The 27,463-nt window shown below is 39.9% G+C and overlaps 1 protein-coding gene across 1 annotated transcript in view; it reads left to right on the top strand.

Annotated features, from left to right (window-relative positions):
- Positions 1–27,463, top strand: part of LOC146004755 (uncharacterized) — a 393,261-nt gene that overhangs the window by 233,727 nt on the left and 132,071 nt on the right. The window contains exon 7 of the mRNA XM_083143730.1: positions 19,085–19,207. Within this exon, the coding sequence (XP_082999856.1) occupies positions 19,085–19,207 (123 nt within the window). The remainder of the gene's footprint in view (positions 1–19,084; positions 19,208–27,463) is intronic.

The following is a 27,463-nucleotide window of genomic DNA, read 5'->3' as shown; positions in this document are numbered from 1 at the left end:
TTCCCATCTATCTCTTCGAGTGTGCTTTGAATTGATGGAGTTATTTAAAGGTGTCAGACAGCAGAAAGAAGAGGAGAAAATGGGGGACGAGGAGAAAGGAATGGAGAAGAGAATGGTGGAGCTTTTGAAAAAGGGAAAATTGAACAGCTAGAACTAACATTACTAATACACTAACACACTGTTCAATTTTCTGCGGTTGCATGCGAAGAGATAGATGGGAAGTTTATTGATTTGTTGCAATACAATTATTCACCTGTAGAGTTTCATTATGTGTAACAATTTCTGTGTATATATTTTGTAAACTGATGATCGACACCAATAAAGGTTGCGATGTGTAAATATGAACTTATTATTTGACAAAATGAAATTAATATAAGGTACTTACATCGTCCCCGTTCTCCATTCTGATCCTTTGTTAACAATTTCAAAGTGTGAAATGATCGTAGAGAAACATATGCAGCTGCCGCAAACACAGATTCCAGTATCATATCGCCTTTCAAGATAGTAAGTTGATTGCTGAATCTGGCTAATTGGTATATCCGGTAAACTCTGATAGCAGTATCATATCAAATTGGTGTCAACACTTGCGAGATGAACTCACTGCTGGCTAATTGGCATATCCGGGAAATTTGGATCGCAGTATCATATCAAGTTGGTGTCAACAGTTGCGAGATATCTAATTGCTGCATGTGGTTGATTGCTTGGCAGACTCTGATAGAAAAATAATAAGGGTCTAATTAAATATACAGCTCTCTGACAGCCCTGTCGAGAAGTGTTGAGATAAACTGTTCTAATATAAAGTTCCTTCTTTCTTTTTCCCAATGTAATGTTATGAACCGATCGGCAGGAAAAGTCTACAAATATGGATGTTATTAGCTGAGGCAGGTGTCTCACATAATAAAGATGTATTTTATAATATTGGTTATATATGTTTTATAATGGGTTTGGTGTTATAAGTCCACTTTATGCACAGTAAGGCTAATCGGGATCGGACCTACAGTTTTAAAGTGGGAACCGAACTTCTATAAGCTTTCACAGGGAAATGCACAGTAAGGCTAATCGGGATCGGACCTACAGTTTGAAAGTGGGATCCGAACTTCTATAAGCTTTCACAGGGAATATATATATAAGTATAACCTATAATATATGATATATATAATTTTTGAACTTGACCTCGATCTTTGACCTTGACCTTAACCTTCGACCTTGACCTTAACCTTTAACCTTGGCCTTAACATTTGACCTTGACCTTGGGATTGACCTTGACCTTTGACCTGACCTTGACCTTGAAAATTTCAAATTCGAATATCTCGGCTTCTAATTGACGTAGAGGGATAATTCAAACGCTATTTTACTCAGAAAAACATGCTCTTTCAGATGAACCAGGTTTCATCCTCCGCCAGTTTTCTATTTTCTTTATTTACGGTCGGAGACTTTTGATGTTACAATCAAATGAAAGGTCTTGCCGTGCAGATTCCGAATATGTCATAACTTCCGGTCTAGCTGAATTAGGACCGCCAGGACGACTGTTTAAATTTTATTTCCGGTCGGAGATCTTTGATGTTACATTCAGATGAAAGGGCTTGCGGTGCAGATTACGAATATGTCATAACTTCCGGTCTAGCTCAATTAGGACCGGCAGGACGACTGTTTAAATTTTTCGCATTTATATAAGTAGTTATGCACCCCCGTTGAGTCGAGTAGTTATGCACCCATGTTGAGTACGATATTTCAAATTTGAATATCTCGGCCCCTAATCGAGATAGAAGGATGATTGATATGTTGTCGGACTCGGAGTGAAGTCCTCTTTCCGGTGAACCAGGTTTCATTGTTCTAGGACCAGCGGTTTCCTAGTTTCTTTATTTTCAATCGTAGACCCCCCCTTCCGACCACTCTAATGAAAGGTCTCGACGTGCAGATTACGAATATGTAATCAGATTCGCTGTACGTCAATTAGGGGAGTAGCTAGAGCCTTTTGAAAAATTCCGTTTTTTTTTTTTTTTTTTTTTTTTTGCGAAAACTTAAAATCGCTGTAACTCGGCTCCTAATTGAGCTAGGAGGATGATTGATAGCTTGTCGGACTCGGAGTGAAGTCCTCTTTCCGGTGAACCAGGTTTCATTGTTCTAGGACCAGCGGTTTCCTAGTTTCTTTATTTTCAATCGTAGACCCCCCTTCCGACCACTCTAATGAAAGGTCTCGACGTGCAGATTACGAAATTGTCATCACTTCCGGTCTAGCTCAATTAGGAGCCGAGCTATTTCCTTATCTACGTCCTTCTTCCTTTGTCGATAGATAAACATTTCACACGTTCCTTCGTTAAGAATTTATCTACATCCTGTTTCCTCTGTTTACAGATAAACAAGAAAACCGTTACATAGTGATATCAACGAGGAAAACATGTGGTGAAGACTGTTAATCATTTCCGGGATAACCACATAGGGTCAGTAGAACCGTTAGGATCGGAGATAACTGTTGCGTCATGTTTGCGTATATAAAGAACGGCGTTCTCTCCACAAAACAGTCTTCGTGAAATAATCATTGTACGATCATGGACGTACACTTATCCGCTGACGATCTGTTAGTGCTATATCGTGACGGATATTACACAACATCTGCACAATTACGGGAAGTGTTGGCGATTATTGCGCAGAAAATCATCGCGGGAGAAAGTATCTCTTTGGTCGAGGAGTATGACCACTTACTACGGACAGTGACAACATCCGCACCCGATCTTTCAGGAGGAGGATGGACAGATATTCCCGAAGAGTCCCCCGGCCCCCCGTCGACACCTGATTCTGTATCCCGAGTCATCAAGAAGGCGCAGGCATCCGACACAGGAACTAACACTGCATCCAGATCACACCCGAAGCCTTTGCCAGGACCGTCATGGAGACCGGACCCCCCAGCAGAACAGCCATCAAATGGGAAAGGTAAGAAAAGAAAACGTGCTTCAGTGTCTCGTGAACAGATAGGGAATATAATATTACACAACATTCAAGAACGCGAATATCCTAAATTCCGTTCCAAGGGACGACGTGTTGAATTCAGTTTCTCACACCCGCCAGAAAATGTCGATCCTCACACTTGGATTCGCGAAGGTGTTGAAAATCTTCTCACCTACGTTAAAAAAGACAGCAAGGATGAAGACAAAATAGGTTTAACTTTGTCTAACATATCTGACCCAACTGTGAAAGATATTTACATCGGGTGGCATAGATGTGATCAGTTGCATAGTGATATGGTGTGGAACATTATGTACAAAATACTACAAAGTGCAAAAACCTTCACTGCTACAGATCGCTTAATTTTACGAGCAGACCATGTCAATATACCTGTTGGAGGTGGGGGTAATCGAACATATTGTTTACCTAATTATATGTTAAGCACTCAAAAAAGAAGTATCGTCGGTGTGCCGAATAGAAAAAAACCACTCTGTTTAGCTGAAGCTCTGGTCATAGGGAAAGCCCATGCTGATAAAGACCCGTCCTATACTCAATATAGAAGAAACAGAAATCTTCTTAAACCTGTTTTCTAACTGATGCGAAAAGCAGATGTAGATCTGACAGACAATACGTGTACCGGAAGTGGAATTCCGGAACTGAGAAAATTTCAGCAAGTTCTCCCTGAATATAAGATTATTGTATACAACAATCTTCGTGATGTTAAAGATGTTTTGTTTGAAGGACTGGTTGAAAACGCTTCCAAATTTATATACCTTCTCTATGATAATACCAGACAGCATTATGATGTAATAGTGAACCGTGTTGGAGCATTTGCGGCAAAACAAGAATGTCGCGGGTGTAACGAACTCATATTTCAAAAAGCTCATAACCATCTGTGTAAACAATTGTGTTGTATGTGCCGTTCAACTCCACCGTGTGTACCTGAACAGGGGGTTCGCAGAATATGCCAGACATGTCACAGAATTTTCAAAAATGAAAACTGCTTCACGAATCACGTTTCTACACCATTCCGAAACGGTACAGTGTCCCCGATGTTTCAGAATTATTCTAACTCACAATACATATGAAAAAGTGCATAAATGTAACATGAAGTACTGTACTGTATGTAACTGTGTGAAGCCTATCAATCATTTCTGTCACATGGCTATACCGAAACCTAAATTGAATTCAAAATTTCTCTATATATTTTACGATTTTGAATGTTATACAGATATTCCTTACTCTGAGAAAGAAAAAACTTTTCTGCATGTTCCGAATCTTATCGTGGTGCAGACAGCCTGTCACGCATGTTACAAAAAAGAGGATTTAACAGTTCCGTGTTCTGTTTGTGGAACAAGAGAGTTTATATTCTGGGATGACCCTGTAGACACATTTCTGTCCTATTTGGAATTGCAGCATAAGTTTTCCGACATAATCATCTGTGCACATAATGCACGAGGTTACGATTGTACATTTTTATTACGGAGAATGTTGGAGAGAGAAATGAAACCTCGTGTCATCTTAGATGGTACCAAAATCATCAGCATGACATACCAAAATCTTCATTTTGTGGACAGTCTCAACTACGTTCAGACAAATCTTGCAGGCTTTTCGAAACTTTTCGGTTTGCCTGTTCAGAAAGGATATTATCCGCATTTGTGGAACACCTACAAGAACAGAAATTACATTGGACCGATGCCTCCTCCTTCTGCATACGGTTATGAATACATGAAAACAGTTGAAGATCAACACCGTTTCATGTCTTGGTATGACGTCGAATGCATGCGAAACGTACCTTTCAACAACAGAAACCAGCTTCTCCAATACTGCATCAAGGATGTTACCCTATTGAGACAAGGATGTCTGAAGCTGAGACAGAATTTCCTAGACATATGCAAAATAGACATTTTCAAGGATTGCCTCACAATAGCATCTGCCTGTTCACTAATTTACAGACAGAAATTTATGCCTGCTAACACTATAGGAATAATTCCTAAAGGAGGTTACCATCATGCAGATCAGATGTCGAAGTTTGCATTGAAATGGCTAACCTACGTTGAAGAACAGAATGATGTAATACTTCTTCACGGCGGACGTACTCGTGAAAAATATGTCATAGGAGGACGTTACAGAGTGGACGGTTATCACGAGGAGACGAAAACAGTGTATGAGGCCCTGGGCTGTTACTGGCATGGTTGTCAACGTTGCATATCCGTTAACAGGGATATGTATCCGAAAGATGACGATGAAACCGATCAGGATAGTAACAGTCAGAAACACAGTGACATGTTGAACACTGCAGCCTTCAGATACGAGACAACATGTCGTAAACTTGCGGCTTTACGTTCTGAAGGATACCATGTCGTCACTATGTGGGAATGCGATTTCAACAAAATATTGAAAGCAGATCCTGAACTGAATAGATATCTATCGACACATCCTATTGTTTCCTGCATTCCTTTGAATCCACGAGACGCCTTATATGGAGGAAGAGTTGAAACAGTCAGGACTTATTACAAAATCAAGGAAAACGAGAAATTGCAGTACAACGATTTTACAAGTTTGTACCCTTATGTTAACAAATACTGTGCCTATCCTGTCGGACATCCTACAATATTTCTAGGAAATTCTATTCCTCCGGTAAATGAGGTTTTGAAAATGGAGGGACTCATCAAATGTACTATTCTGCCACCGAAAACCCTTTTACATCCTGTTTTACCTACAAAAATGCACGGAAAACTGATGTTTGTATTGTGCAAGGAATGTGCTTTTAAATTAAAATGTGAAGGTACATGCCAGCATTCCGATGAACAACGCGCACTTTCGGGAACTTGGGTCATTGCCGAGGTACGTAAAGCATGCAGTTTAGGTTACGAAGTGTTGTCGATGTCGGAAGTGTGGAAATATGAAACATCCATGTACAACCCTGTCACACAAACTGGAGGACTTTTTTCTGGTTATGTCAACACCTTCTTGAAAATAAAACAGGAAGCGAGCGGTTGGCCTTCATGGTGTAAAAACGACGAGGATAAGAAGAAGTACATACAGGAATATTTCGGTAGGGAGGGTATTCTATTGGAAGAAAACAGTATACAAGTTAATCCTGGAAAACGTACTCTGGCTAAACTCTGCCTTAATTCTTTATGGGGCAAGTTCTGCCAACGGGACAATCTTTCCCAGACAGCCATCATCAAGGAATCGAAGGATTTCCTCGATAAAATGACTGACCCAAATATCGTAATCGGAGGAGTCGTATTCATCAATCAGGACACCGTTTTAGTAAACTGGAAATATGTTGAAGAAGCAGTCAGTCAGAACAGGAAAGTAAACGTTCCTATCGCTGCCTTCACAACATGTCATGCTCGTCTGAAACTTTATGAACTTCTAGAAAAATTGGGTGACAGGGTATGTTATTGTGATACCGATTCAGTAATTTACATAGATAGTCCTGAAATGGAATACCATCCCCAGACAGGTGACGCACTAGGAGAACTCACCGATGAATTGGCAGATTTCGGCACCGATGCTGTTTGTGAACAGTTTGTTTCAACGGGACCGAAAAGTTACAGCATGAAAATAACAAGACCGTTCTCCGAAGCACAGTATATCTGTAAAGTGAAAGGGATTACATTGAATACCTCCACATCAGAATTGATTAATTTCGATACCATGTGCGACATGATAAACAATGAGAAACCTGAAGTTATGGTCGAAAATATTTTCCGAATCAGAAGAACAAAACAGTTCCAAGTCATCAGTACAAATGAAAAAAAGCTGTTTCAGTCAGTATTGCTGAAACGACAATTCGACCATGAACATTTATCGTTTCCTTTCGGATACTGTGCAGACTAAAATATGTCTGTAACGGTCCAGAGTTCGAACCCTTCGGGGCTGATATAAAACGTGTTCGCAGACTGCCAGACCTTCATTTTTCTTCAGAATCTGTAAGACGTTTCTTCAGCATGATTCCTAAACTTTCTCATCCTTTCACCATGATGGTTTGCGGAGCATCAGGAAGCGGAAAAACTACTTTTGTGACAAACATGGTCGATTCCATCGTTCATCTTGTAGAAGGATCCGTCAAGAAAATCATATGGTGTTACGATCAGGAGAACAGTATTCCACAAAGTCTTCGAGATGTGCAATATCATAAAGGTATCGTCGATTGGCAGTCGTGGAACGGAAAAACTCCTACACTCATAATCCTGGATGATCTTATGATGGTTGCAAAAGGGGAAAAAGTCGCCGACCTTTTCACAAAAGGCAGCCATCACAAAAACATTTCGGTGGTGTTTATAACACAGAATCTTTTTCACCAAGGAAAAAATTGCAGGGACATTTCGTTGAACGTGAAGCACTTTGTTATTTTTAAAAATCCTCGAGATATGAACCAATTCACTGTTTTTGCAAGACAACTTCATCCTCACCGCATGAAGGAACTCGAAAAAGTATATATAGATGCTACCACGCAACCTTACAGTTATTTGTATATTGATCTCTCACAGTCAACACCGGATCCTTTACGTTATCAAACAGACGTTTTCAACCAGAATTACTCAACTGTATATCTTCCTCAGGAATGTTTAAAACATCGAGATGAGGAAAACGAGGAAGACACGTACCAACTCACGTTCTAACAGGAATAGACATTCCACTTCTTTCAAGAAACATTCACCTTTCTTGCACGTGTTGAAAAATTCGCCGCCCAAAATCCGTAAATCATTATTGAAAAGTGCTCCGAAAAAAACGATACGTTTCATCAGCGAATGCTGCCTGAACGTTTTAAAAGGAAACGTGAAAATTAAACCGTCCGCAAAACGTCGTCTGACACCTTACAAGTCGGTCATACGCAATCTAGCGAAACCGAAAGTGAACATCGAGAAACGCAGAAAGCTTCTTGTTCAGAAAGGAGGATTTCTACCTTTACTTCTAGGCTCCTTGTTATCGGGTCTTCTCGGTACTCTCATTCCTCATTGAGAAATGACATCTTCTTACAAAAAAATGATCGTCCTTTCACCGGAACAGTTAGCACGTATTCGTGGTTCCGAATTGTCTGTGACTCAAAAATTATCCGTTCTAGATAAGAAGATGAATGATATTCTAAAAATGAAAAATATATCAGACGATCAAAAATGGCGTCTTTACAGAAAAGAACTGGACGAGTATTTATGGTTGAGTCGAAAATCCAAAGAACCATTACAGATTAATATTGTGCAAGATAACGACGGTTCTTCTACTATTTCACCAGAATCGACGTATTTTCCTCAGAATCTGGCAGAGACATTACCCCGTAATAGACGTCATCAGTTACAGAATATCATCGATGAGTACCAATCCACGGCACAACATTTGATAGACGAACGTCAGGAAAAAACACTTCCGGATCCGAAAACGTTGAACTTCTCATCGTCGCCAACGGAAAGCCCTGGACCGTCTCATCGACAGAAGAAGAAGAAGAAGAAAGTGACCGTCCGTGTTTCCAGGAAAACTACACCTTTTCTGAGAACACCTGACGCTTACAAACTGGTTCCTCTGAGAAAAAGCCGTAGACAGAGAGATCGGTCATGGGAGTCTCTAAGTTGAAACACAATAAAATTCTCACCAAAATATATTACGATCCCCGACACCATGCTTCATTCTCATCTGTAGATCGTCTGTGGAAAGCGGTACGGGATAAAAATATATTCCGCGATACGGTGAAAAAATGGTTGATGCATCAGGAAACCTACACTCTCCACAAACCTGCGAGAAAAAGGTTTCCTCGAAATCATTACAACGTATGGAACATAGACATGCTTTGGGAAGCCGATCTCAACGACATGACATCGATACAAAAACATAACGACGGATACAAATATCTTCTGACAGTGATCGACGTATTTTCAAAATATGCCTTTGCATTACCACTAAAAAATAAAACAAGCAATTCGGTAACCGAAGCTTTCAAAACAATTTTCGAAGAAAACAGACGGAAACCTGTTACACTACAGACCGACCAAGGAACGGAATTTACAAATTCTACATTCCAGAAATTTTTAAAAAATGAACATGTACAGTTCTCGACAGCAACAAATTATCCTGTGAAAGCAAGTGTAGTGGAACGTTTCAACAGAACATTAAAAGAACGGATGTGGAAATATTTCACCTCAAAACAGACAAGACGTTATGTAGATATTTTACCTCAACTTCTCGAAGGTTACAATACAGCAATCCACAGTTCCATAGGAATGGCCCCTCGAGATGTCAACGAAACAAACGTTTACATTGTGTGGAAACGTCTTAACAAACCTGACAAACATGTTTCACAACCGTCTTCAGATCTTAATGTAGGTGATATTGTACGAATTTCTGTCGTCAAAGGACATTTTGAGAAAGGATACGAACAAACGTGGTCACGAGAACTTTTCAAAATCCATGCCCTTGTTCAGCGAACACCTGTACCTGTATACATATTAGACGACTTAAATGAAGAACCAGTAAAAGGTACATTTTACAAACATGAACTGCAGAAAGTTTATTCGGATCCTGACGAAGAGTATAAAATTGATAAAATTTTGAACACCCGGGGAAAAGGAAAAAAATTGGAATACCTGGTTCGTTGGCTCGGATATCCGCCTAGTTTCGATTCATGGATCAAGGCATCTTCCGTAAAACAGTTGTCGGGAAAATAATTTCCAAAATTTATTTATATCAAATTATGACGTTACTGCGATCCAGTGAGTCCTCTGTGTTCGGCGAGAATGGACGATAATTTCTACGTTTACCTCCTATCATCTGCATCGGAGAAATATTTTCCAGACAACACACTCACCCATTTCACCGTAAAACTTGCTAAACGGATCGATCTGTCTCCAGAATTGTGGGAAGTCGGATTGGCAGAACTACATTATTCAACTCTATACGACAATGTTTTGGAAACTGATTCTGGAATGTTAACTCTTCCTGTTCGGACATATGCAAGTGCTGAGGACCTAGTCTCTACCATCATCGAATCTCTCCCAGACGACCTGGAAATAAGGAGATCCGTTCTCGAGAAATTCTGGCATTTTTTGACGGAACCGCAATGGGGAACATTTGGATCTACTACCTGTACGGATAACACTCTCTATATTAACGAACAACCATTTTATTTTCCTGCAACAACATATACGATAGAGGATCTGATTTATTTCCTGAAAACAGACCCTGCTAATGTAGCTGTTCCTACTCATCTCAGGTTTTTCTTCAAACAGACCGTGTACAAACATCTATCCGTGATAGGGGTTCCGAAGCCTGAACCTGACGATGCTCCAACAAATACCGTTACACCCATAGACGAAACTGATGACTATGCTAAATTTCGATATGACATATTGAAATCTATTTATTCTACGCACGCAATGTCCAATAGTGTTGTGGATAAAAACCCATACATATTTATTTACTCTGATGTGGTGAAACAGCAATTGGTCGGGGGAGAAATGGTACGTCTTTTGCGTCTTACCCGAAAACAGTGTTCGGACACAAATACGTCTTGCACAGTACCCGTAGCCCATCAAACATTCGACCCGATTCATTACGTTCCTCTGGATAAAGCCTCTTTCGAAACAATAGAAATTGCTTTGTACGATAGAAAAGGAAATTTCTTACCTTTGAGAACTGGGTCCGTACCCACAATCGCTGTTTTACATTTTCGTAGAAAAGCAAAGTCCTTTTAAAAAACAGTAGACAGCTATTTCTCTCAGTCTTTGTCGAAAAGCGAATGAATCACCATGAATTCGCAGACCGAATATTATAGTAACCAAATCCGTGGAGGAATTGGGCCCATCTACCGTTCAACTAGAAATCAGAAAGGGAGAGGATTGGGGTCACTTTTCGCAGGACTGTTTAGAATGGTGAAACCTCTACTCTGGAGCGGTGCAAAGACGATCGGAAGAGAAGCTTTAAAAACAGGAGCTAACATTATCACCGATATTGCAACAACCCAACAAACTCCGAAAACTATTGTTCGTCAACGGGTACGTGAAGCAGGTCAAAATCTTCAAAGTAAAGCACAACGGAAAATCGACTCTCTGGTAGGTTCCGGTATAAGAACCAAACCTGCAACAAAAATTGCTTAGTTGATGTTAAAACGTTCAGCCACCCGTATTAGAACATCTACGATCCGTAAAAAACGAGCATCCAAAAAACGAAGGAAAACATCTGCAAAATCTAGGAGAACACGTAAAAGAAAAATCAAACAGAAGGTCTCAGGGAAAGATATTTTTGGATAATGATGGCGGATAACATGTGCATGATCTCGCAGTTCGACCTCTTCCGGAAAAAACCTATTCAGCAAAATGTGGAAAAAACGTACACAGCCACCTACAAACCTATCGCTTCCATCGATAATCAGAATATAATTCAGTTTGTCATACCGGCGGCAGGAACTGATTTTCTCGATCTTTCATCTGCCTATCTCCGTCTGCAAACGCAAATGGTTAAACAGGATGGAAGTCCCATGAGTGCTTCCGAAACAGAAAATGCCCTCACAAAAAACTGCGGGGTCGTGAATTATCTTCTCCATTCACTCTTTTCCCAATGTACAGTGACTCTCAACGGCATTGCTGTAACAACCGCCGATAACAATTACGCATATAAAGCGATCTTCGAAGCAGCTATCAATTACGGAAGCGATGCCGCAAACACGCATCTCACGAATGCCCTATGGTATTTGGACACACCTGAACATCAAGATGAAATCACTGCCGACAACACAGGTTTCACCACAAGGAAAAAATTTTTCCAGTATGTTCCGAGGACCGGAAATCCTACGGAAGTGACAGCCGTGGTCGACCTTATGGGAAAACTTCACATAGATTTCTTCCACCAGTCTAAATACCTGCTCAACGGTGTTGAAGTACGCATCGATCTAGCTAGATCACGTGACACTTTTTACATCTGGGGAGACCAGACATCACCTACAGTCAGAATAAAAATTTTAAAGGCTGTTCTCGAAATAAATCACATCATTCCTACTCCTACCACCAGTTTGGCCATAGACAGAGCACTCACTTACGCTCCTGCTCATTATCCGTTCACCAGAAGCGTCATCAAAGCTTATTCTTACGTCGCCGGAACGCAACAGATTTCGATCGATAATGCTTTTCAAGGTCCTTTTCCGAATGTTGTTCTTTTTGCTATGGTATCCACCGCCAGCTTTCTCGGAGACAGTAAGAAAAATCCGTTCGACTTTAGAAGTTTTAACCTATCTTCTTTCCATCTTGTGAAAAATGGAGAACTCGTACCTTCCGAACCTTTACAAATCACCACAGGAGGAAACAGCGGATTGATAACACGTGCCTATCAAACTCTATTTTCCGGTACAGGCATTCACCACGCCAATTACGGACACCAGATCACACGGAAAATGTTCGAGAACGGATTCTTTTTCCTGATTTACGACATAACGCCAGACTCTTCAGGAAACGACACGCACACCAGTCTCCAGGAACAAGGCATCATCGGAGCCGAGATGCAGTTTTCTCCTCAGCTGTCGGAAAATATAACATGCCTTTTGTATGCTGAATTTGAATCTGCAGTAGATATACCTAAAGATAGAAGTGTCATCCTCCATCAGTGAGACCGAATTTTCCATAAATATGTGTGCCTGTGTTTCTGACTCACAGTGTTACCGAAATAGCTCTTATGTAAACATTATACTGCTTGTGATGGAAAAACACACCAAAGTGATAACCCGTACTATTAACCATAGTAGTGTTTCTTCGAAAGTGACAACTTCAAAACCTGTGAACATACAATTGTTTCCCGAACTATTTGACAACAGCCCCGGAAGCATAGAAATGACCAAAAACAGACACATTATTATACATTATTGAAAACATAAGCAGCATGAACACGCCGCAGATCAGACAGATTCTATCTCGAAACTGTTCCACCAGAAACATTTTTTACGGTGTTTACCCGAGAGATCTTTTACCTCGGACGTTTCCTAAGCCGGCCTTGGTCATTGCAAACACTGACAAGTCCGACTCCCGGGGTACACACTGGGTGGCCTTCTATTTCGACAAAAACAATGTGGCCGAGTATTTCGATTCATACGGATTTCATCCTTTCTATCAAGAATTCGTAACTTTCCTGAACAGTCATTCCTCGGTCTGGACTTACAACAGCATTCCCTTACAGGGGATATTGGCCACAACATGCGGTCATTACTGTTGCGTGTATGCTTATTACAAAGCACGTCACGTTACAACCAAGGATTTCATCCAGACATTTCCACCAGGTATCAGTAAAGATGGATATATCCTGCACCGTTTTCGTCAGATCTTCAAATGTTTACCACATTCCAAGTGTCCCAGAGGGGAACAAACGTGTTGTTCTATCCACACGATCCAGGCTCGTGTCATGAAGAAATCTATTTAAAATGTGTGCTGCGTATCTTTCTCTCAGTGCCATCGAGACAGTTCTAGTGAACACATCATGGAACCTCCTGCTGTTTCTATAATGGAGAAACACGACAAACTTGTGACGCGCATGACTAATCAGGATGATGTTTCCAAACGTAAACCTCGAAAACGTGTGCAACCCATTAAATTAGAAACCATTACTATCAAGAACGAGGCGGCTGACGAAGGAATGGATGTGACTACGGACTGTGATTTCATAAAGAGACGTAGGGAAATTGGTTTTTCCACAGACAAAATCGAGTGTCCTAAACTACATGACGTAGATGCATGTTTAGATCTCTATCTTGCAAACACATATTTTCTGAACAAGGAAAAAAACAAGTACGTAGCCATAGGATTCGAAAAGGAATCCCCTTTCAATTTGGTGTGGGAGTTTTCGCAACAGGGGAGATCGCCCGTACGCATCCATTCTAAACAGATTAGAGAACTGTGTGCTTCAAAATCTGACTTACTGAATTACGTCGACACTGGTCGACGATTCAATTATTTGGTTACTGGAAATATCACCGTTAGTGGTGTAAATTTTTTCGGGAAACGTTGCATCTCGATGTATCAACATGATTCACCGGATGCTTTCATTTTCACAGCCTCTGAACTACATTTATTTATGTGTAATCTTTTCAGACCTCTGCAAAAATTAATGAACGAACGTTATCATAAATTACAACCCGAAATGGAGGCTTTTGTATATTGTATAAAAAAGAATATGGTTTCAGAAAAAAAAGAAGTACCCGATGTATTGAACTATTTTTATGTACTTTGGTACAACGAACTGATGATTGAAATATATCTTGAGAACAATCTTGGACACACATTGGTATTGTAAATAAAATCTGTTATATATTTGCTGTTGTAAACTATCCATTGTATTTCATATTGTAAATAAACCATTGTTACTTTTATGTATTATGTAAAATTACCATTATCGATGTCCATATGTAAATATATTTCACATCGTGATCGAATCATATTGTTAAACTATTTCTACAATTATAAATAAAACATTTGTAAATGTTCAAAAAATCTTTTATTTCTTGTACTTATTACAATAGAAACTGTACATCTTCCAGACATTTTCAACTGCACAATTTTTTTTCACGTTCTCACATTTACTATGTTCTCTGCATTTTCCTGCAGTCTTTTTCACACTATCCAACTTTGGACATTCAAGTTCTTCGATGTTGCGCACAGATATTTTACCCATACGTTTCTCTCCAAGTAATTTTTCCAACCATTTAATTTTCTCCATACCTTTGACGTACACTTCCTGATTCACAAGCATAAAATATAAAACGTCTCCTAATTTCTCATACGGTAGCCACCCATCTCCCCAGTTCAGACCGTGTTTGTTGGTACGGAGCCAGTAATTCACCCGGCGATACTTTTCACTCAACAAGTGAAAACCATATGGAGATTTCACTAAACAGTCAAATGCGCTGGCAATCTTCGGATGTCCAATCACACACTCCGTACCCACAATGGAAACATATTACCCTATCACTGAATCCTGAATAATAAAAACCTGCAGTGACTAATTCTTCAGCAGTCTGACGTAATCCTATTGGCCACTTTCTGTAAGTCTTGTATCTCGCATTCACCGACATATAATCGGTGGTAAAAGGACCGCCTGCTATCAGACGAGTATGGTAAGTATACACTCTCATATGTCGAACAAAGAAAACTCGTATGATACTGTAGGTATCGGGTATGAAGGTTCAGCCAGAATATTCTCAAAATCAGATACTGTAGGTGAAGGGGTCGTTGGTATCGGCGATAAAGGTTCAGCCAGAATATCCTCAGGATCGTCGGGGAACAGCCGTCTGCGAAAATCGAAACCTTCGGGAGGAACCACAGGGAAACAAGGATGACCTTCTAAGTTAAGTAACAATGGACGATCACAGCCAGAACACCACACGGAATTTCTCTCTGCCAACAAAGAAAGCCACTCTTTCACTCTATTCTTCAAAGCTTCGCCTAACTCTTCCTTCCTGCGACGTAGTTCGCAGATACACCCGTGACTCGGAAATCCTGTTCTCTCGTCACCTCTTCTTTTCCTCTCTTCTATCTCCTTCAAAGTCTCGCAGCGACGGTGAATTGTTTTTCCTAAGCCGTTGACCACGTGACATCCACACCAGGGAGATTCAGGTATCGCTACATACATAAACGGGAAATAACTCAGCAACCGATCCAGGGTCGTTCGATCACTGTCCAGATCGCCGCAAGACCGAACAAGTTCCCAGAACTCTTCGTAGCTGATCTCGTAGAAATTCACACCATTATCAGACAAACGTGTACCGCTTACATCCATCCTCACATGACACTAAGATCCTCTTTCCTTTCTATTTATACCCTTTTCCCTCCTACGTCACCATTTCCGTTAAACAGACTTCAAACTACAAGGCTACGCCCAAAACATGTTCGGGCATGTTCACACAGAAACGTTACACCACCCAGAAATTGCAAATTCATCCAAACCTACGCCTAAAACATGTTCGGACATGTTCTATTCAGACAGAAAACCGTTACAGCCATTTCCAGGAATCTCAGCTCATCAACGGTCTCAAAACGGGAGAATTTCAGACTCATCAACGCCATCTGTTTTCAAACACCGGAAACACGTACTCCAATTTATATATGACGTCACACGCCAAAATAACATAACAAAAACAAATTGGCGTCACAGAAATTAAAACAATTCATAATAATAATATAATAATATTTAAATTAATAATAATTTAATAATATAATCTGGTCACGTGACTTCCATTTTGTGACGTCACAGTCACGTGACTCCCAGAAATTGCAAATTCATCCAAACCTACGCCCAAAACATGTTCGGACATGTTCTATTCAGACAGAAAACCGTTACACACATTTCCTGGAATCTCAGACTCATCAACGGTCTCAAACGGGAAACGCCCCCCAAAAATAGCCACCTATCTCATCAACACCGGAAACCCTTATCAAGTCCTCATTAACAACAGAAAACACTTCCCGCCAAACTTATCAAACCCTCCAAACCGAAAACGCCCCCCACTTATCACTCTCCTCATTAACAACAGGAAGTCCATATCATTAAGCCCCGCCCTTTTCCCTCATCAACCAATCAAAACGCTCAAAAACCCCACCCTTGCTTGCCCACACGGCTTGGTCATTAATTGATCTTTGATCGATCTTTTCCAATCAATTGATTTATCGACTTCAACGGGGGTACATAACTACTAAAGAGAAGTGGAGAGAGGGGAGAGGGGATCGAGTGGACAGAGCGAATCAGTGCACGCTGCTGGGAAGGCTGGTAACTGCAGTGGTATTCCTCCCTCCACGCAATCCCATTCCTCTCACGTGTTCATCGCTGCTCAGATACTTGTTTTCGTTCACCTGCTCCAGAGATAAGTGGGACAGAGTGTAGTTCGCATACATGTAGCAAGTAAAGAAACTTATCCCAAAATGAAAATTCCACATAGTTTTAAAACGTTTGTTTAAGCAATGAATGACTGGAAACGGATGACACATAATTCCCTTGCCAAAATCTATTGGTCGAAAATTAATTTCAAGACATTTCATATCTATTCACCATATTCCAAGTTATAAGGAACTATTTCGTAGATGTTCATGAAACCGTTATAAAATTACAAATAAAATATATTCACAAGCTTAGATGTACTAACAACTGAGAAAGTAATTCAGAGTTAAATTTCAAATGCATGTGTATAAAGTAATTCTAGAAGTACAGAGCTATATCTGAGTATTTAACTTTTTTTGCAGATAACGTTTACAATATTGAGGCGACAGAATAATTAGGAACTGTAGCTCCAAGAAAACAAAGGGCGTAGTGTATTGGTTAGAGTTCTTGAAAGCATTGCGGTCCCATGTTCGATCCTCCATACTAGATGTTCCTTAAAAAAGAATCCCTTCCATTAAACAAGAGCATGGTAACATTATTTGTAATAGCAGTATATAGTGGCTACATTGTTCTGCATATGGAATTTATAAGAAAAAAATAAACAAATAAATGAATTGACACACGTTCAATGGGATATTTTTATATATAAGATCGTGAATTATGACACTCTAACGATAATTGTGTACTGCTTCAAAGACATTGACAAATGTTAATGAAATAACTATTTATATGTGTGGCAATTCAGGACATGCTAATTTTACCCCTTTTCCCACATGAGTTCAATGCAAGGATACCTCCGCAAATATCGAATGAAAAGTTCTCAAAATGTGGAATTCTCCATTAAATGTTTTCGCCGAGTCGTACTACCTTCGTCTTCTTTGTTACAAACAATACTTGTTTGCACGTTACATGCAGCAGAGTTACATCTACATTTCACATTGGTCAGCTCCTTCTACCTGGTTTAAGAAGCGAAAGCTTGTAGGGTAGTGGCTACCGTCCAGGATTGTCAATCTGATCGTCGTAGGTTCAAACCCTTACGGTGGCAGAAAATTTTCGTAATTTTTAGACATATCCCATTGTGTTCATTGTCCACGCCGTGTGAAACGGAATGATTCAGTTTGGAATTAACGATGGGGGAGGGGAAATATTGAATTACAAAATCTCAATTTCAACGAACCGAGAAGTGGAGAATAATTCTTATAAATGTTAAAAATTACGTTAATTTTTTTAGTGGTGTAATCGCAGGTAAATTCAAATATCTTACATGGAAGATTTTAATTTGCTCTGAACTCAGCCAAAAGGCATTTCGCACCGATCTAATATATTCTCCAATACATTTCAAAATGTTATTGAATGTTTCATGTCCATAATTTGACCAATGCATCCATTCTTGACGCTCAGACGATATTTTCTGCAACTACCTCTTCTCTCCAGTTCCTTCTCTTTCTTCTCTCCCCCTCTTTCTGTTCTGCTTTTATCTCATATCGCCTTCCCTACTTTTCTCGCATCTTATCTCCATCCCACTCTTCTCCACTTCTCTTATCTCCTTTCCTGTCTTAGATTTCCGACTCCACTGAACTCTCTTTTTTCGATCTTCTCTTTTTCTCTCCTTTACTCTACTCTCCACTTCCCTCTGCTCGTCTACTCCTCTCCTCTCCTCTCGTTTTCCTCCTCTTTTATCTTCTTTGTTCTTTTTTTCCTCATCTCTCCTCGAATCTTTTTCCATTCTCCTCACTACATCTCTTCTCCTCGTCTATCCTATCTTTCTTCTCTCCTCTACTTTCGTTTCCTCTCACCTCTTTTCCTTACTGTAGACTCATCAGCGATGAAATACTAGAAAACCTATTTTTTTCTTTCAGAAAGAATTTTGTCATTTGCGATATAATAGTGATATTTTTAATAATTTTGTACAATAATACTTGTTTATATTTCTTTCGCGTATTTTATAAATATCTATTGTGCATGTGGCAACCCTGAAATTTAGTCTAACACTGCACGCAACCCACCAACGGCTTGTGTAAATTGGGTTGCCTAGTTTAAAATGTCGTTGTCCTAAAACTTTTGAGAGACACTGTACCAGGTAAATGTGAATATGCTAATTAATGTTCATTCTCTGAAAATTATTTTGACAGTTCTTGATCTTCAAGATAATTTCCTGGTACTTTTTTCTAGATGATACGAAGTAGTACGTTAAATACATAACATATCTAATATTTATTGTTTCACGTAGTTCGAACTTAGAAAATTGGAAGATTTTATTAATTAACTTCTTTCCCTTCTAATTTCCTAGAATCTATTTACTGTCCGGAACCATCGTTCACTTGTGAGAATGGAAGATGCGCCAGAATGGAATATGTCTGCGACGGGCAGGATGACTGCTTGGATAAAAGTGACGAAGACCCAAAACTGTGTGGTAAGTTACGGGATATACGGAGATTGCATGAGAGGAACCTTAAACGTTCTTGTTGTGCATCTGTCTCCTGAATTTTCAGTTTTAATAAAGCCTTCTTATTTCTTGATAGACACTATAGCTCTGCAACGTCCGTACGGGTGCCTCCTATGCAGGATTACCACACTCTAAGCACTTCAAATTAGTAGGACGGCAAAAGTCTACCCATACGTGCTAACTTCTTATCAGTCGTAGAACATGGACTCAGAATTATCTCAGGGCTTGCTGAGTGTAAAGAAAGGTTATACCAGGTTTATATATACCTATAATGTTTATTATAATAACAACACAAGGATGTCCGTTAGCACACTTACACACGTGTCTTTACCTGTAACCCTTACGTGCATATACCTGTACCACGCACCTGTATTTACGAGCACCACCTTTGGTCTCGAAAAGATAAAGAGGAGCAGGGATGATTCAATTCATTCCTCGCAGTGAGGAGCCAGGGTGAGTATGGGGACCTAATTTTATTCAGAGCCTTGGTCGCCGCTGACGTCACGGGTTCCCCTGTAGGTTGCGCGTAGGTACTAACCACAGCCGGGAATTGGCCGAAACCAATCTGTACCCCCGAATAGCGGGCGCTGGGTAAAAGGATCAAAGGATGCCGCGACACCCCCCTGTGTTAGCGGGGAATTGGCGAGCCAACCGGTGTCTCCTATGCAGGGACGGCGGGTTCGGAAGGAAAAATCCTGGTACTCCCAAACGCCGGGCAGGTAGAACGTGAGCACCTATCAGCCGAGGCGATCAGACCAGGTAGGTAGGTTGCTGCTAGGCTCTTCTTCTTCTTCTTCTTCCTCCTTCCTTCTGAGATGGCTTCTAGTCTTCAGGCTGGGAGGCCGATTAGCCCTGGATGTTTGCCCGTTGACATCAGGGAGCCAATTGAGCTCCGGGCCTCGCAGCTTTACGTGCTCGTGGCTTTATACTTGCGGTGGCGCATGGGCGATGAAAATTCTAACTAAAAGTACCCGTTGCCAATTCATTTTATTACATATTGCAAACTCCGTACTGAGAATTATCAATGTTTTGATATTGAGAAATCACTAGTGGGAAAATCACTAGATGCACGTGTCATAATAAACTAAAACTGTGTGCATTCAGACAATACAATTAATAACGAGTCACGCAGGACTCTGCAATACTAAACTACAGCGCCTTGAATAACGTAGTGTGGAAAACGACCCAAGAAACTGGTTCACCGAGACGATGACAAGTAGATGGCAGTGCGATCGACCCAGATGCTAATTTTGTTATGAAAGTAATGCGGCTTAGTTAGTTTTTGGAATATATTGTGTAGATTTGTTTGCCTTGAAAGGCGGTACGTGAATTGATGGAAACAGTTATATTTGTGGAGTGATTTGCAGTCACGAAATGACATTAATTTGGAAAGAAAAGTAAAATAAAATTAATAAATAAATAGCATGCGTAACACAGAAGAAACATCGCAATGTGATTCCGGACGTCAGGTCTTGGACTGTGTATTAGAGTTTATTTTTCTATGTTATTAGAATATAAATAGTATCCTGAGAGATATTTCATACCGAGGCGACAAACCACAAATGTCGCTTGAAAGCGAGCAGTCGGAAATCAATGCAGCCTTTCGAACCCTAGGGACAAAAGCTCTGACTGCACCGTTTCCTCAAGGAGATTTTACACCAAAGCGACACGCGACAAACGATACGAGGATTTCACACCAAAGCGACACGGGTCATTCGGTCCAAGGCAACTTTCATACCGAAGTGACACATGTTGCTTGGAAAGGAGCCAATCAAGAGCAACATTTCACATCGTAGCGGCATGACGGGAAGCACAGGCCAGCGTTCGGTTGGTGAAATCCTCAAGCGATAAGTGTCGCGTGCCGCTTGTCGCTTTGGTGCGCAATCTCACTAAAGCAAGACACTCATTGCATCGCGTATGCGCGAACAACAAACCACGGCAACATGTTGCAAGCTATTGAGGAAATGGCCCACTTTGAGCGACGGAGAAGCGACAAAGCGACACGTGTGGGTTATCGTGTCGCCTAGATCTGTTGTTCTAATGTGCGGTTTATCGTGTCGCCTATCTGTTGTTCGCAAGCAACGCTTTCTAATAGACTGAAGGCACCATGTCGCTTGTCACTTAGTTGGGAACTCCCCCTGTAGCGCGTCGCTTCGGTCTCAGCACCTTTCCTTTAAGGCGCTTTCAGACCGAAGTAACAAGTAGCACGCGAATACGCCATATGAACGTGTCGTTTGCTGTTTGAACCCTCATGTGCAATGAATGCTATTTTACAGTCTGGAAGTGTGTGTTACTAGTGTGACAGTGTGAACATCCCGTGTCGCTTGTCCCATTGGTTTGAAAGTTTCCTTACACTCATGTTGATGGCACTAAGAACGTTTTGTGGGGTTCCGTTTGTCGTTTCATGCAATCATCATTATCATAATCGCCGCGATTAGTTTAAAGCGTAAGAAAAGAAACAGTAAATATCAAAAAAACAAATGCTTCAGTGTGTATATCTTTAAAAGAAATGATGATGATGATAATAATAATGAACCTAATTCATACACAAATATTTAGTTGCCAAGAACATTTCACGCGTATTTTTTCTCCCGTATTATTAACAAAAGTATGACGATAACAGGACGTGGTCGACTGTAGAATGTTCGTTAATATCTTCGCGACCACTGTACCAAATATCATAGCAATTATCACATTCATAGAAATGCTTCATGTAAAAGAATCAGACGTTGCAGCGAAAACTCCATTTACTTCCATTATAAGCAGTCGAACACCAAGCACCGGGGTCAACACCAGCGCCTCTAGCGGATCATTTTCGAGTGGAACCAGCCTGAGATCGCAGAAGCGTGCCGTTTTCCACACTACGTTATTCTAGGCGCTGTAACTAAACTAAGAGTTGAACAGTGTAAATGACAATAATTGATAACGTTTACAGAATACAGCAACCATGCAGGTTTTAATAATAAGTGAAGCTAAATAACGTAGAGGCGGATCCGTTAACGTTTATAGAATACATTTATACTGAAAGCGTACGCCTCGCAGGGACATTCCGCTGAACTGTTTCATCCGATATTAAAAGGAATATAGCGACCATGCAGGGTTTATTAATAAGTGAATAGCGACCACGCAGGGTCGTTACAGATCTTTCCAGTCTTACGGCGCGCGCCGCCCTATAAGCTTGCAAGGGAAGTGGGAAGCGGGGAAGCGACTAATCCAGCGCGATAAGAAACGCAGCAGCCAATCGAGCGAGGTTCACAGAGTACTTTTTTCCGCCGCGTCTTGTCTCTCGGCGACACTGCCGTTGTCTGGTTGAGCTGCTGCGTAATCTCCGCTCCCCACTTCCCTTGCCAGAACTAGGGCTGGCAGGCGTAAGAGTGGAAAAGACTTGTAACAAAATCGATCGCTTCCATCTTGGTGCGTTAGTTGCGTTAATTTGGGATAAAGCAAATTACATTGCATTGGTAAATTTTACCAGCTTTATGAAGGATATATTAAAGTCTATGTTCTGCTCCTCCCCAAATAAATCTTCAGTACGATCAGTGACGAAACGTAGGGTCACTTGATTGACAGACATATGTGCGTGAACGGCAATGGATTTCTAATGTCATTATGGATGTGATTTTTCAAAGAAAAATTACTTTTGTTAAAACATGAATACAATTATCACTACAAATTAAGGGATCTAATATGGTTTCAATCTCATTACAAAAGAATATATTAAAAACTTCAAGACATATAAATTACATACAGAAAATAGTAAAATGAACATATTTATGTTAATGCAGCCCCGTTTAGTCTTTTTTCCGTATAAAGTGGACTTAATCAACAATTAATTAATTCAAATAAAACTATTTGTGTGTAGCTTTACTTCTGATATACCGACAATTTTTCAACTTCCAATTACTTTACTCTATTTAATCGATTATATCAGAATGATTATTCGATAGACCAAATTCTATATTGTGTGTAAAGTCTCTCTATAAATTAACTCTCTAATTTATCTCCCTTCAACACACATACCCCTCCTCTTACCCACATAAAATGCACACTTAAACATGCTTGTTCCATTTTTCTGTAAACTATAAATATTATTACTATGCTATTATTATTATTGAAATCGACACCAGGATTCCCTTCACCTACTCATCACGGTAATTTCCTCTCCGGATTCTTTCTTACACAGTAAGGGTTAAATATAATTGTTAACCAGTGACAAAATTATCGAAAGATTGTATAAAATTTACGAATTTGGTAATAAATTCATTACTAATTTGTCTCGCTTTATAGACAATACGAGTAAAGCCAAAAGGATGGTATCAAATATTGACGTATTTATAAATCTTAGAATCTTATGAAGGCACTACTTTTACGTTACTTTTTTGTGTGTGTCTGTATGTGTGTGTGTGACGTGTAGTATTAATTTGTATCACTGACATTAATTTGCAAATCGATAATGTTTGTATAATAATATATATATTAATTACGCCCATGTGTAACGTGTTACTTGTGCATTTTTTTGCGGCCTTTCACAAGGATATAGGAGACGAGTGAAATATATATTTGTCACCTTTGTCAGTTCGGTTAGATTAATTTTAACCAAATTAGCATTGTCGTATGCTTACGCAATGAGGTAAGTAAAATTGTTTAAAAATGACGGGAGGCTCCTAAATCGTACCAAGTCGGGTCAGCCCAAATTGCACCGGTGCAATTTGTGTTACATGAGTACAATGTGTCTATTCTTCTTTTCTAGAGTGAAGTGTAATGGGAAAAGAAAAAAAGATGTTACAGAAGGCTACAAGGGTATGAGCTGAATGGAAATCTGAGAACACGAAATGTGATTTGGTTGAATAAAAGTAGGGAAATATTGGATTCGTGATAAAGGTAATCTTGGTGACCACATTCATATAAATTGTTCTGCTCTAAAATCACATGAAATAGAAAACACCAAGAGAGTAATACCGTCTTGAATGGAGACAGGAATGTCTTTAAGGAATGAGGTTAGAAAAGAACCCGAAAGAAACCCCTCGCCGACGTGAAGACCGGACAGAACAAAACCAGTTGTAGAGCGAGAGGTCCGCAAAGATTTATACTGCTAATGTCCAGTCCCAATAAGCGGAAAATGGAGGAAATGTGGAAGAGAAGAAGTGAGAATTTCGCTAAAACTCTACGATGTTATCGTTCGTAGAGATACAGGGTCGTTTCTGCTCTAACAGTTGAAAGGACTCAAAATATAATATTCATCTCCATGTAAATTTCAAGATCTCAAGACTACCCAGGGAGAGATCAAAAGTTAACTTTCAGGAGAGAAATATCCGATGAAGTCTACAATTAGATTGAAAGGTAAAACCAACGCTGAAACGGACACATAGCGGCATTGCTTCATATGTGGAGAAACTGTAGAAGAAAACATGCTGGAATTCATCGTGTGCAAAACATGGGTACGCGATTCGTGTCCTGGCTATCAAACGAGGAAGTGTATTTTTACGTTTCTTATGTTTTCAAACAATCTACAGTCTAATTTTATGCTTACTTTTTGTAGCATCAAAATACATGTCAAGAATGCATTTACTTGTTTATCATTGTCAATTTTTAATTTCTGATACTGAAGACCTGATATATTACAAATTTGGAAATATTGTGACTCTAAATTGACAACCATTCAATAGAAAATTTGTCAGTGTATTTTGTAGTCATTGAGTCTTTGAAACATGTTCTGGCTCAATCTTTTAAATAGATTTAAATTTAAATATGAGCTCCCAGGGGTGATATTTAGGTGAGCAGTTGCCGAAATTTCACCAATTGCAAGGGTTTGGAATTTAATATATTTCTGGTACTTCCAATTGGAAAAACATTTTCCAGAAATATATAAGGAAAGGTAAAGGATCCTTTCAGGAGTTGATATATGAAAACGTTAATCGTGTCACTCGTTTTGCGACTTGCAACGAGTCACCACGATCGTAACTCCAGGGTATAGAGTGGTACACAAATTATGTAACGAACTATAAAAAATAACGAAACTGATTTTATTAAGTAACTTTTATTTGCCCTTGCACACAAAATGATTAAATACGGGTTTAGCTCTTGGATTTTTAACGAAGACAACATTAGTTAAACCTTGTCCATTGTTGAGAAATGTTAGATATTATGTAGAAATCTGTGTTATATGAGCTTAACAATACAGGGTTATTCAAAATGATGGATACACTTTCATTCATGTATATTTCCTTGAATATACATTACATATTGATAATATGCATACAAGAGAGAGAGGAAGGTCTAAAGTTTACACACTTACAATAGAGGTTACAGATGTTCAATATGGCCGCCGGCTACTGCTCGCCAAACATCTAAGCGGCAGCCGAACTCAACCCACACACGAAGAAGCATCTCTTGTGTAACTGAGTCAATGGCGTGCTAAGGGGGGGGGGGGGGTTGATGGGGGTTCTACCCAACGTTCGCCCAGTATTCCTAAAAAAGAGCGACGCCAAGGGTCCCGGGTTCGAATCCCGGTCGGGCTTGGTTGTTTGTGAATGTCCATTCATCAATTTCATCATTTCATCACTCATCCCCATGTTCGCAAATTAGCCAAGAGGCACAAAACGCGAAGTAAAATAAACTAAATCAATCAATCAATCAATCAAATCCTAAAAAAGAACGTCAAAGGTAGGAAAATTTGACAAAATGAGGGCTGACTAACAAAAAAAGTATACATAACCCCTCCTTTTCGAAAATCCTGGGCACGCCACTGAACTGAGTTCACTGCAGCTGTGATACATTTCTTCAGGTCGCCCAGAGCTTGTGATAGAGGTGGTACGTACACGGCTTGTTTGACATACCCCCACAAGAAAAAGTCACATTGTGTAAGATCAGGAGATCTCGTGGCACACGACAGAGGAGCCAGGTCTTTATTTCCTATGCGACCTATCCATCGGTGAGGAATGGCTTCATTCAGAAATCCTCGAACGGTGCCAATGGGGCGGAGCCCCATCTTGTTGAAAAATGAAGTTTTGGGAAACTTCATTCAGTTGAGGAGCAAGACAGTGTTCCAACATGTTGATATACGATATCCCACTTACAGTGCTCTCCGCAAAAAAATTGGTCCGTAAATCTTTCTGTGCGATAAGGCACAAAACACATTTACCTTTGGTGAGTCTCTCGCATGTGGCAGTGTGGCACGGGGATTTTCCAGACCCCATATATGAACATTGTTCCTGTTCACTCTTCCGCTAAGGTGAAACATCGCTTCGTCACTGAACACTACGCGTGGGAGAAATGTGTCATCCTCTATGTCTCACAAAATTCAATACGCTTTTGTTTGTCACTCTCGAGAAGCTCCTGTACAAGTTGTGAGCGGTATGGTTTGTACAGTAAACGATGTCTCAAAACTCGCCACACAGTTGCTTGAGGTATTCCAAGTTCTCTGCTTGCTGCATTAGTTGACTTTCTAGGACTGCGCACAAAACTACCTTCAATTCGTCTCACATACTCCTCTGACAAACGCGGTCGGCCCGTGAATTTTCCTTTGCAGAGACATCCAGTTTGTTGAAATTGGTTAAACCAACAGTATATGCTCCTCCTAATTGGTAATTCTATGCCGAATCGAAGACGGAATGCTCGCTGCACTGCTGTTGCCGATTCAGTTTTGTCGAACTCATGAACGCAGAAAACTTTGTGCTGTACGGTGTCCATGTTACTCGGAACTGAACTGAAGGGTCCTTGATGGTACGAGCTTGCGCACTCGAGTGGTTGGTTACGCAACTGCGCTCTAGCGATAGTATTCCAAACTTTAGACCTTCCTCTCTCTCTTGTATGTATATTATTCATATTCAATGTATATTCAAGGGAATATACATGAATGAAATTGTATCCATCATTTTGAATAACCCTGTATTTGCGTGAATGACAGAAATAATCAAAGCCAATTTGGATTTAATAAATAAATCATAACATAACATAACCTGAATTAGATTTTGCAAAACTACGTGAATAATATAATAACTTAATATAAAACATAAATATAACATGCATTATAAAAAATAATTACGTCTAAATAATTTAATGTAAATTATTGACTTGAAAATATATGAGTAAAATATATTCCAATATATGAGTGATATTTGGTTAATATGGTGATCGTTACAAGCTACGCTCATTTATTTAAAAGACTGCTTCCATTTAGCCACCTTTGCTATATGGAAAGTGACAGCATATTAAGATATCATT

The sequence above is a fragment of the Lepisma saccharinum genome, chromosome 22 (genome assembly GCF_977018435.1).
Source record: "Lepisma saccharinum chromosome 22, izLepSacc3.1, whole genome shotgun sequence".
NCBI classification, from domain to species: Eukaryota; Metazoa; Arthropoda; class Insecta; order Zygentoma; family Lepismatidae; genus Lepisma; species Lepisma saccharinum.
Note: the sequence above shows the minus strand (reverse complement) of the source record. Positions and strands in the feature narration are given on the sequence as shown.